General features: G+C 39.3%; 1 protein-coding gene across 3 annotated transcripts in view; it reads right to left on the reverse strand.

Moving 5' to 3' along the window:
* Positions 1 to 13,562, reverse strand: part of oxr1a (oxidation resistance 1a) — a 133,010-nt gene that overhangs the window by 32,052 nt on the left and 87,396 nt on the right. For all 3 annotated transcript variants that reach the window (XM_055227528.1, XM_033981697.2, XM_033981698.2), the window contains one exon: positions 10,227 to 10,309. In XM_055227528.1, the coding sequence (XP_055083503.1) occupies positions 10,227 to 10,309 (83 nt within the window). The remainder of the gene's footprint in view (positions 1 to 10,226; positions 10,310 to 13,562) is intronic.

Raw genomic sequence — 13,562 nt, forward strand, 5'->3', positions numbered from 1 at the left:
CCTATTCAAGTTGAAGAAGTCCACTAAAATACTTGGTAAGCAAACAGCATGGTTGAGTAAGTCAGTGGCAATTAGAATTATAGTCTGCACAGTTCAGGGTGGTTGTCTTGCATTCATTTGGAAACATGCATCATAAACAAAATCCTCCAGCTAAGGCAGCCTGGACCAAGCTTTGCCCAATAAATGGAGATGGGTCTCTGGAATCTGCACTGTCACCCACTGCTCGTGACAGGTTATCCCACTGTACTGAAGGATGGGTCAAGTGTAACTTAATCTTCACATTAATGTCAATGTCATTTAGCTGCCCAAATGTAATGCAAAATCAAATACATTTGGCTATTTGATACATTGAATGACTAATCTGAAGCAATGTGGTGTTGTAGCAAGACACTTCCCCCATATCTTTGGGTGTGGCATTGAAATTTGAATAAATTAGTTCAATAAAGGTACATTTTTGGTGTTGAAAGAGGCTGTTGGTGCAGAAACGCAGCCACATCTATATCAGTCTGCCACAGTGAAATCACACAATGGACCAAATGCTTTGTCAACTTCTTCTAAGAATACAACATTTCCATGAAAATATTTAAGTAGTACACATTAGACAAGCAGACAGCTCAGAATCAGGCACAAGTTGACTAATAAAACACTGAAAGGAGACACAGAAAACTTGTGTCACAGTGGAGCCAAAAGAAACCACACACACACACACATAGGGAGAGAGAGAAACATATTACACGTGTACTGTAGGGGTGCATGTTGGGTATGATATTCTGTGGCACTGAAATATGTCTTTAAAACAAGTCAGTGTCACTACTAGCAACCATGGCTCCATAAATAGATGTAAAATTTTCTGAACTAGGCAAAGGGATGCAGCAATAATGTTATGATTTAACTAAGTAACTCATGAAATTGAAGATTATTTAGAAACGAGCAGTAGATCTAGCAGTCCGGATTCACCCAAAAATGCCATTGGTCATTAAATCATCTTTTTAAAACCTAAATTAAGCCATTATAAGATATTTGCAGCACTTAATTTGAGCAACAATATGTATTTTAAATGTCTAGTTTAAAATGGGTGTATTTCATAACTTTGTACAGTAGTGGTTTAACAAAGAAATACAGTTTGTAAAATATTAAAATAATATTTTTTATCTTACAAATAATGGCGCAATATATTGATTATTGCATGTGTCGTCACAATTTAATTTGAACTTTTCTCTGTATGACTACATACAGTGCAAAACTACAGACTTTACATTTGGCCCCCAAAGCTGGATAATTTTAACCAATAACACCTATCGCATCTAAAGTTCAGTGTGTTTTAGAGTGAAAAACATGAAAGATTGGGGCATAAACAAATTAAAATAAAATATACTATACTACTTTGTATGCTAAATTGTATGGTGAGTCCTGAAAATGGCACCTAGCAGGACAGTAACCAAATTTAAAGAAAATATTTCTTATTGAATGTACTGTAGATGAATATTCTCATATGATCCATAATTTCTGTGTTGTCTGGCATTAGGAAATAGAATGAAAACCTTTAAACAAATGCCGCCACAAAATCTAATCAAATTTTCATGTCCAGACTCAAGGTCAAGATAGTTCTAGATATATATTCAAAGCTGTTTGTTGGGATAATTCAATTGCCTGCTACAACAAAATTATAATTTGATCTTTTCTCTAATATGAAATTACATTAGAGGACATCCCTCATAAGGACAGTACATAACCATGGCCTTTATCAACCACAGGGAAATGTGATTACGAACGAGCCAGTCTCACTAACAGGTACATTTAGCTGATCTGAATGTGTTCACAGTTAGAGATGTGAAATATAATGTAAATATTTATGTATTACTAATATAACAGATGGGGAACTATTTTATTCTGGAATTTATTTATATAATTTACATGGGTCCTTTTCCTTGATATTAATGCAATATCTTCCCTCCTAATTTACCTTAACTGTACACAGACCTTACCATCGTGTTCTTGACAAACACCTGAATATTTCTATTATAACCATGGCATTAGCAGCTGCCCTAGGACACATCTGTTGACAGTATCACACACTGACATGATCCATCATCCTATATCAGGAAGATCACCGTGACCACACGACATGCAGTGTGTTGTCCTGTCTCATAGGAAGAAGGACGACTCAAAACTCATCTGAAGTCCTGGTCATTTTACACTGTCCACCAACAACAAAGTACAGTAGTTTTACAACAGCAATAAACCAGGACTAGTCCAAGCATAAACAAGGGCTAAAAAGATTTGAAAAAACAACAAAAGTGCCAGTCTACACCATCAGACCACCAAAATCACTCATACAATATTGCTATACGCACAAGGTAGGTGAAGTGTCTTGCTTACAAACCCAATGACACTAGAAGCACTGCTGTGCCACTGCATCACCTGGTATTCACAGTTGAATCAAAATACTAACAAGGCCCAAGGCGGCTTGGCTTTCTCAGACATTCTCAGGGTGGTATGACTTCTTGAGATATTACCCCTGAACTTTATCATATAGACATTACATATAACAACTCATTGTATTTCCAAAAGTGTTTTACTTGTGTCCTATAAGGAACCGTATGTGGGGTCGCTCATTGGCCCGGGCCTTTGCTTCCATGCAGCTTCAGGGCACGGCATTGATTCTCCCTCTGTGCTATTTGCAGCCGCCTCATCCATGAACTATTTATTTTTAGCTTTATAGCTCCTCTGTTGCCCAGGACACAAAGGCAGAGCATGGGCCAGCTCCAGGTCTGCAGACAGGCTGAAAGCACCTTTTAGTGGAGCACATATCATTAAGTGATCTATGTGTTAGTTTGATAGGAGCATATGGTCATCACCACAGGAAGCCATGGCATTAGGGTTATAAATAGTGACTTGTGCTGACAAGAAAACACTCAAATATTGCTACAAAAATATACTATCATAATATAATATAAACATAGCATTAAACATTAGAAGGTGGGCGCAGAGGTTCAGGAGGAGAAGTCTTCGTAGCACTTCATGGATTTCATAAGCCAGAATAAGAGAATAAGTCACTGTACTGTTTGTGCAGACCCCAAGCCTGGACAAAAGGTGCATCAGAGTAAAGTACTACTATTACTAAACAATATAATATCCCTTATGGTTTAAACTTTCAGTACTACAAAAACTACGTACTGCTGCAAAATGTACATAAACTCCTTTTAGATTTGAGATTTTTTTCCAAATTCCACTAACTGAAAATGTGTTATAATATTGTGAGCATATTATGTGAATGAATGGATAGACATTGTGGCTTGATATTTAATAAAGCAATAGTTAATAATTAAATAAAGTCTTTATCATTTAATTTGGGCAATTCACTTGGGCCTTGAACCAATACTGGCACATTGTACTTTGCCAAATCCTGTAGATGTAGCTATTGATCGTACAGTTAGACAAGGCTTCCTCAACTCAATTAGAGAGACAGAGGATAGGACAATGTTAAAGTGATCCACTGGTGCAGACGGGTTATTGACACATCGACAGGAAAACAAGGAGAAAGTCCCACCACGATCAGGATCATAGCCACTAATGACAGTTGCGCCTATATCTGCTTATCGCGAGGATCAATAGAACGCATTATTCATCCACAACTGGGGATGAATAATTAAGGTTGGAGCGAGCTGAGGGCGGCCATCTTGGAAGTGAATGACGTGTATCTACAGGTAACCTTGTAAAACAGAAAAAGGCAAATAACGGGACATTTTTCACACCAGAAAAGAAAATATTTGACTTGTTTTACTTTTAAATGTCAGAAGCTTGGAAGTCATAATTAGAGAATTACTGATGTAAGGACAGACATGCAGACACCCCAGTCATGGCTTCATTAAATAATCTAGTCACGTCTTGGTACAACATAAGGACTGGAACTTGAGAGCAAATCTATGAGCTCGGTAGTAAAGGTCAACATTATGTAATCTCAGTGGTTTATGACAGAACTACGTTTAGATGGCAGTATGTTCCAATAAATACAATGAATGGTTCCTGTATTGTAAAGAAATGAAAAATGAGAAATGAAATGTCCACCCACAAAAAAATTATTATTGACCCAGACTGACCGGTCGTAAGGTTGGTGGTTTGATGCCTGCCCCAAAACAGTGAAGGCTGCTTTGTGCTCCTGGGCAAAACACTTCACCCACCCAAGTTACAATTTCACCTCAATCACTTGTTTCTTTAGAACAGTATGATAATTCGGTGCAAAAGATTACTCACAAATACACTGAATTTCAATACCTACTTACAAATAGCCTATTCATGGTTATCAGCTTCCAAAGTGCAACAATTTTTCCCGAATTCAAAATATATATCGCCATGGCAGCAACCCTAATTTGACGTAATTCTGTAACCCACAGATTAGCATGTAAAGAAAAAACAAAATAAACTCAAGAAACACAATCAACCCAATGAATTGTCTTGCCTAATCAAACCAGAAACATTCCCAGTATACAGTTTAATCAGCCATAAGGCCATATCTAAGAGCCTTCACTTTGTGTTTTAAATGAACAATGAAACGCAGCTTTAGTGTGACAGTTTCCATGGAGACTTTGCGGTTACTAGCCCAATGGCATGTGCATTTTGAGCAGCGAGTGATGACCGTTCTGATAAACGATGACCTAAAATTAGCTTGGCTTTATGTGACTGAAGGAGAAGTCACAGTACAGGGCATTCAGAAACAAACTTGGCACATCTAGAACATTGTAGGACATAGCCATAGTCAACAGCTGAGTTTTGACCAAACCAGACCTAAAAGAGAGTATAAACAATGCAAAACTGAATGATCAACATTGACGCTAACGACTATTGTTTTTAACCTTATTAATGCTTTAATAATTTATTTTCACAAACTACAGTGGGGCAAACAAGTATTTAATCAGCCACCAAATGTGCAAGTTCTCCCACTTAAAAAGATGAGAGAGGCCTGTAATTTTCATCATACATGCACTTCAACTATAAGAGACAAAGTGAGAAAAAAAAAAATCCAGAAAATCACATTGTCTGATTTTTTTAAGAATTTATGTGCAAATTGTGGTGGAAAATAAGTATCTGGTCAATAACAAAAGTTCATCTCAATACTTTGTTATGTGCCCTTTGCTGGCAATGACAGGTCAAACATTTTCTGTAAGTCTCCACAAGTTTTTCACACACTGTTGCTGGTAGTTTGGCCCATTCCTCCTGCAGATCTCCTCTAGAGCAGTGATGTTTTGGGCTGGGCAACACAGACTTTCACCTCCCTCCAAAGATTTTCTATGGGATTGAGATCTGGAGACTGGTTAGACCACTCCAGGACCTTGAAATGCTGCTTATTAAGCCACTCCTTCATTACAATTCTACAGTTTTGTTTCTAGTGTCCTTTGACAGCTGTTTGGTCTTGGCCATAGTGGAGTTTGGAGTCTGACTGTTTGAGGTTGTGGACAGGTGTCTTTTATACTGATAACGAGTTCAAACAGGTGCCATTAATACAGGTAATGAGTGGAGGACAGAGGAGCCTTTTAAAGAAGAAGTTACAGGTCTGTGAGTGCCAGAAATCTTGTTTGTTTGTAGGTGACCGAATACTTATTTTACCAATGAATTCATTAAAAATCCTACAATGTGATTTCCTGGATCCCCCCCATTCTGTCTCTCATAGTTCAAGTATATCTACCTTTTTAAGTGGGAGAACTTGCACAATTGGTGGATGACTAAATGCTTTTTTGCCCCACTGTACAATCCCCCACCTGCACACTCCTGCAATTCTCACTGATCTCTCACCACTTTCATTCTGGTGTTGTTTACAAGAGGACAACATAATATTTCATGATTTCAAATAATTCATCCCAATAAGCTACATGTCAACTCTGAATTATACAGTTAGTAGAGCATGTTGTTTCTCTCTGGCCTTGATAGTGTTGATAGTATTATTGTTCTGAAACACAAACACAGACATACAGTTGAAACCCAAACCCAGGGGCTGCTATGATGGAGATGTCACTTTGCTTGTTAACTGCTTGTTAACAAATATGCGAACATAAAATGAGTTGTGCCTCTGCAAGCATACAGTCTGAGTAATTTAATAAATACATATACTGACAAAAGTAATTCATTTTGGTATATTCTATGGCATAAGAAGACAGGGAAAGAGAAATTCTCACCTGAAATTTTCAAATTTGTGTCATTGCGATATACAGTCAATGTCTTTAAAGAGATCTCGGACTACCACAACTAATAGTGATTTTTGCTGGATACAGTTATATCCAAAGCAAGACTAAGGAACGTCTGAACCAGAACTAGGCATTTTTGTATAGCTGAGTTACTGGGTTTACTTTGTTAGTCACCGTCCCATTTTGAACATTGCTGTAAAATCATGTGTCTGTTTACATGTACCTTCCCTTCTCTCTGCACTTCTCACCCCATCACCATTCTTTCTCCATCCTCTTATTGCTTCTTGTGCTGCTTGTATGGAATGAACAGCTGGGAAAGAGCCCAAACAGTGGGATCCCCTCTCCTTCTCAGTGCTGAATAATGCAATCAGAGTGAGTGATTGTCAGGAGGGAGCAGAGTTAAGAACAAGCCATTGTTTGTGTGTGCATCTCCATACACACAGACACCTGGCTCGAGTATGACTCATCTAATGTCCACCATTTCTACAGCATTGGCAGTCTTAGCTGGAGCTGTTGCTACACCTTGTCCACGTGTAAATGAATACAATATGAGTGTGAACTTGAGCTGCTTGAATTATTTAAAAAAAACAAAAAAAACAAAAAAAAAAAAACACACACAACCATTTAACCATCTCTCATAATTAGCTTAGTTGTTTGGCTGATTCTTGTATGTTTGAACAATCTTTATCCTGCATTTGAGGCTTGAGTGCTCTGAAAATTTCACTTTTCACCTACCCCCATCACTTCTATACATTTGCAATTACTTAAAAAAAATCCAGGTCATATATGTAAGGTCAAAAAACAATTTTTAAAAAATGTAAATGAAAGCCTAAAACTTGCTAGAGGGAACTGCTACAATGAGGTGGGACCTTTGAGTTATGCAGAATAGAACTGAAAGTCAATGGACCCATTTCTATTATTAAGTAATTTTAGATCAATATTGTAGTTTACAATGAGCAAAGTGTAAAATAATGATCTATGTATGGCATGATACAGTTTGAAAAAGCATATCATGTCTTCCTTAAGATCTGTTCTGTTTTAGTTTTGTTGGAGAAAGCCTTCCTACTCTTTTTTACTCCTTATTTGTAGATGCAAGGTTATATAATATAATTACTGATGTGGTAGTTGTTGTTAAACATTTTAAATTTGCTATATTATAAATCCCGTGCTGAAAAGGAACTGCGCAGAATTTGTTGATGAAGGCCAAGTCTGTCTCTCTGTCCCTCAGTCTACAGCCTATACACATGGATCCAGACCCCATCCTGCTCTCTTCAGACAGCACTTGTGAACTGAACAAAATGTAATGAGAGCTTTGCCATGCCAGTGCCACTGAGAGCACTTGAATGAAGAGCATGTGGGAGAATGCCGCAATCAAAGGGGTGAGATGGTATTGACATGTTTTCACTATTTTTACTGACATAATGAATATACACAAACAAAAAACAGTGGAATGGGAGATTCAAGGAAAATGCCAATAGGTAGTGTTTTAATCTACTGGGGGAAAGGACATAGTCGAAATACAACACTACCAATAGTACTAATACTTATTATACTTTGTTGTCTGTCAATAAAGACAAAAACATCAAAATCAGTTTTCATGGCGTGTCTATTTATAGTTGGGACTTAAGTGATCAAGACAAAAGGATCACAACCTAAGCCCAATTCACACTTAAAGTAATCTCCTGTCTAGACTGACTGTAAATTGGTTCTTCTGTAACAAATAACAATAGTAAACAACAATTACAATAAAAATGTAATAGTTTTAACATAGTAGACAACTGCAAAACTGAATTTGGGCACTTAGAATACATAGGCCGATAATTTGTCTGCAAAGTATAATTTATAAAGGCAAGGCAGGTTTCAACATACAATTCAACCTAGTGTTAGGACAAAACATATAAATTGTTTATGATAAACAAAAATCAGGCCAGACTGTTAACTGAAACCATGAATGTGACGATTGTCAATGAGTCCTCTGTTACTGGATAACAGTCTGTCACCTATCATTAAACTGTTCTAGCTCTGGTTTATTTGACTGTCTGTCCAATCAGAGCTCACTCTGCTCACCTTTGCACTACTATTTGTGTCTGCCTGGCCCCTCATCCATCTCCTGTTGTGGTGATGGCCTTCAAACACTTTTTAATTGGACACAGGTCAAACCAATTGCTGGACATTGCTGAATAGACCTGGTGTTATCAGTGTCTAGGCAGATGCGGCTTGCATCTGCTCAGGTTATTTTTCAATATGAAAAAAAAAAAAATCATCAGCTTGCAGGAAGGAAGAAGCCTGTGTGGTAGATGGCAAGGGGAGGGAGATAGTATTGATAAGGCTGCAGAAGAGGAAGTCCTAGTTTTTCCTGTGGGCGCAGAGCGATAGACTATAAACTTATCAGCTGGAAAGAGAAATAAGGAAACGGCTCCGGTCGCTCATCCCCGGCAGAGGAGATGAGTTTAAGATAGAGCTGCTTCTCCATCACGGGGACTCTGTTGGCCACGCAATTGTAAGTGCAGGTTAGGCAGCAAAATATGCTTAGAGCTAAACTGTCCAATGTTACTGTTAAATACATCTGTTACATTAATTTTCTCACATTCCCAAACCCCAACTTTTGTATTAGTGATTTGTTTGATTAGAAGAAAAGGGTCTAGTAAAGTGGCAGAGCACCTTAACCGCGCCAATCTTTATACAGCAGCCATTTAGAGAATACCTGTGAATTTAAAAACCTAGAAAAGGCCCACTACATGATATTAAGTCCTCTTATTTCATTGACAAATATAGTTTCCATCTTAAAATAATTATTTCAATAGCTTGGTCACAATGCTTTTAACAGCTCAAGCGAGTTCCTTTCTGCATATTAGACTATGGGACAATAATTGTCAGTGTTCGCACCATCCATCATGCTATCAGCAATCTAATAAGGCGGCTACAAAAGGAGACTGAAGGCTGCTAATAGCCCAATGTGCTACGTGAGTATTTATAAAGAATCCCTGTTATGCTGAGCTTTTCTGTCTGTGCTCCCTGCTCCCAGTGGGCATGGTGTTTTGGTGATTTGAGCCCTCTGCAAGTAAACAAGAGACTTGTCAATCAACACATACAGAATGACTGACATGCTGGAGGTGGTCCCGGTCTGCTAAGGTGTTGGAGCGATGGGGGGAAGGGAGCCGATAATTTTAAATAACCAACAAAACCCTGAGAGACGGGATGGCATGAGGGCGGACCAAGCAACCCACCAAAATAAACAGAGAATGGAGATATTTGAGCTTACGCTGAGCGATCTCATTTAGCTTTTTTGCACAGCAGACAGCACTCCTCACTGTTGCCACGCAGAGGGAAGCAAAGAGAAAACAGTCCTGAAATTTGAGGGTCATTTGAAGAACACATGGACTAAAGCAAAGCAAGAGACACAAGCTCCATTTTCAGTTCACGCCAGGGAACAAGCAAGCTCTCACCCACCCTCTCTCTCTCTCTTTCTCCCTGCTGTTCCCCTCTCACACCCCTCTCCCCCTTTCTCCTACACAACAGCTAAATCAATAGAAATGACAACGCACTTGGAAGGTCATTCGTGAGTACAGCTCGCTGTGTGTTGGAATGCTTTACCAATGTGCGGCACAAAGGTAGACCAATAGAAAAACAATTGTGCATATGGCCAGTTGTCTTCTTTTTGTCTGTCTCCTGCCATGGTCCTGTTTGTGCTATTATCTCTTTCCATAAATCAACATGCAAAATGGATCTGTATATCCCTGGACAGCCTCTTTAGCTGCTTGCAATCAGTATGCACACAGAGTACTGCATTTGTAAACAGCCACCAACAGATAGATACACGTGTAGGAGAAAGCCAGAAAATTCCCCAACACTAATGAGCGCAACGCATGGACTCACACGGTTTGACTCTCAACACATAAACACAGGCGCTACATATGGCTAGGGATGAGAGCTACCAAGCAGACACCAGCAGCAGCAGTAATAATAATGGCAGCAGTGAAGCAGAAAGACATTGCAAAACATATGATGAGACTATACACAGAGAGTTAATGGAGGAAATGTACTCACAGAATACTCAATGGTGCCTTTGGGTCTCTGGAACGACATGCGCCTCCCATCTTTCTTCTCGGGGGTCTTCTTCTGGCCGGTATCTGAAAGCAAGCGAGGCAAGGTACGCATCACATTCATGTTCCTCTGTCCCCCGCGCAGCCTGCCGTCACAAGCTGCCGTATCCCCGCAGCCCCGTGGGTAGACAACTCATTCGTCAGCAGTGAGTGAGCCAGCCAAGCAGCCAGTGAATGTCAGCGCTCTGAGACACTTTGCACCGGACGTCTTTCTCTCCTCTGTCTCCCGATGGCACGCACACTGCCTCACATACTGCCTCTTTCACTATCTCTCCTACTCTCGCTCTCTCTCCGCTCGCGTTTGCTTATCCGAGCTGCCGCACAGAGCAATGACACGGGTTTAAAGTAGTTCACCGTGCCCGAGACACAGAGCTGACCTCCATCACTGTTCTGAAGATGGATACAGTTGGGAAGCTATTGACGGGAATGGAGAGGAGAGAGAGGAGAGAGAGAGGGGAGGGGGGAGTGCAACGTGCTGGTTGGATGATTGGGAATGCTGTTGGAGAAGTGGTTAAAGTGAAAAGGCAGGTATTTAAAGAGATATTACTGTTATTATTGATTAGTTTCAAGGAATGCACAATATATATGCGCAAACTAACTGAAAGTGTAATTTGAGTTGACTATAAAATTGCAAAGGGTATTGGTTATTTAGATAACAGAATGTTCTCTGCAAAGAAAAAAATGTCTTTTTATAAAAAACAAACACGTGAAATGCATGGGATTCTTGTATTCTCTGAAATGCTAATATACCAGTTGTTTACAATGTGCTCTCTGAAGAGAAAAATTGCTTAAAACGTAAACCGTGACTTTAAATGTAATCGCAAAACTTGGTAGTAAAACTGAGATTCAATTGGCAGCTCTAGTTTCAAGACTGTGTGGTCAGAGAAATAGAAAGAGAAATAGAAAACAAATACAAACTTAAAACAGCTAACAGAATTTTGGCTGATATACAGGGATTTACATATTGAGTTGTGATAAGTAACACTAGTGGTTGTATAGGCTCTGTCAATAACACTGTGGACTAGTTTGTGTGGGATTTAGAAAGTATATATTACAGATTTTACAATGGATGCCCTCCCTGACACAACCCTCTCTATGTAGGTATGGAACAGACACACTGAATTATGATACCTGGGGTTGGGTAAACAAAATGTTGGAAAAAATATTGAATGAATAAAATGAAAGCATGTAGAGATCGTGTAAAGCAGTCAATGAGTTGGAAGAAAAGGGAGGAGAAGATGGGGGGCTGGGACATGGGGATGAGCGAGTGGAGTGAATACTACAGTGATGAGATAAAAGACGCAAGCTTGAGATGGTGAGATGAAAGAAAAAGCCAGAATGCTCTTGGGAGATGGTAATAACATAGCCAGGCATAGACCTTTAACTAAGAACCAGGAAGAAGAAGGAAGACCTAGTTTTGGATAACTCTTAAGATGCACAACATGCGGTTTTAGGACAGTTTGCAATGTTCCTTTTTATCTATGGGGCTCTATATTTATCCACAGATGTACGTCCAGACAGGGGCTTGTTTTGGGTCCTTTTTGTGCTAACTTGGAAACCTCAACACCTCGGCCAAATGTTGCTGGATGGTAGGTGTTGCACATGAGTAATGAGCCCTGTTATTTGTGCCTTTCTGATCAGGCTCCAATGGTGAGTCATACACCGCTAACGCTATTTGTGGAGCTCTGGACTGCTGGCACACTGTGAGAGGGAGGGGAAAGCTATGGGAACTGCTTCAGGTGTAAATATTGGCTCAGAGCACTCAGAAGTATGGGGTTAGGTCTGTTATAAATTATATAGGGTTTAAACATCACATTTATAGTTGATTATGGAATGATTACTGAATTACTGTGTTTCCTTTTTGGTTTCTTCTCTGAATATTTAAATCACAGGCCCTCACAGAGTATAGGCAGAGTTAACTGGACCCTTATTCATGTACAAGCCTGTCCATTTATCCAGGCTTGCAAAAGACCCAAAGATGATAACTGCTCTGGACCGCATGTGGCTGATTGTAACTAAATATGTACAAGTAATTTAGTGTGATTGGCATGTCACGCTTAAATCATGAATGACATGTAACTAATGCCAAATCACGTGACCGCAGCATTAACAATAAGAGCATAGCATGTCCAAACTAACAATGTAGCAATCATATGACACAATTCTTCTAGTGGTGATTTGTGGTACTACACAGCAAAGTTTAGTGTGTATAACTTTTTACTACTTACTACTTTTACTAACCTTGACAATGACAATACAATGGTCCAAGATAACTAAGGTATATGTAAAAGTGTACAGTTGGATTTAAAATGTATCTGAACAATGGTTTTGTGGCATTTTTAAGAATAAATACATCCCCAGAACACTTCATTTATCTTGTCAACATGTCACAGTAGGGCTAATTCACAAATAACCTGTAGAGCGAGCACAAACCCCAGACAAGGGCCACACTGAGTAAAAGCATTGTTGCATAAACTGTGCATGTGCCAAATCCATTATTCAGCATCTAAATGAAAACATTGGAAAGATGATTGCTTTCAGTGGGAGAATTCAAACCGGAGCTTGGGAATGTGCCTGATTGTGTTTTAGCCATTTCCAGGGCAGCCGTACGTCATAAGTGTGAATCCGTGTTATGAAATACAGTCTACTATGCCTTTATTTTTAATTGCACTTTTCCCAGCAGAGGACAAGTAACCTGGTCTCAGTAATAAAAAGCGGAGGTGTTGATTGGATTTGCAAATAGAATATACTGTACTGTGCCAGAGACATTATTTAGGCTGTGAACATATAATTGAATTGTGTGCTCTGCCAAGCCACTGGTCCTAAGCTTCATTTTAAAATCAAATACTCAAATATCCTTTAATTTTTCAGAGTAAATAGGAATGCCTTATATTGCACTGTTTATAATTTAATTGTTCCACTAAATAACATAAAGAGGGTAGAAGGCAGAGAGTAGGAGAAATGCTTTAGGAGCTGCAGGGAGCTGGCTCATGGACAGGCAGTGATGGGGCTAAAATTAAACCTCACAGTGGATAGTGACCATTGTATTCACAGTCCAGACACACAGCAGCACTGGCCATCATCACACAAAGGATATGGTTTCATCTCCTGCTGCTGGAGGCTGAGAACATCTGTTGACTTCAATGTAAGGCAGCCCTTTCAATAGCCGCGGGTTTCAGAACGATCAAAAATAAGAACTGTTGCCACAGCAATTAGCAATTTATTGATTACACCAATCAGTCATAGGCAGTGTATATTCTGGCACCTTTCACTTTAGCTA

The sequence above is a fragment of the Periophthalmus magnuspinnatus genome, chromosome 16 (assembly GCF_009829125.3).
Source record: "Periophthalmus magnuspinnatus isolate fPerMag1 chromosome 16, fPerMag1.2.pri, whole genome shotgun sequence".
In the NCBI taxonomy this organism is placed as follows: Eukaryota; Metazoa; Chordata; class Actinopteri; order Gobiiformes; family Gobiidae; genus Periophthalmus; species Periophthalmus magnuspinnatus.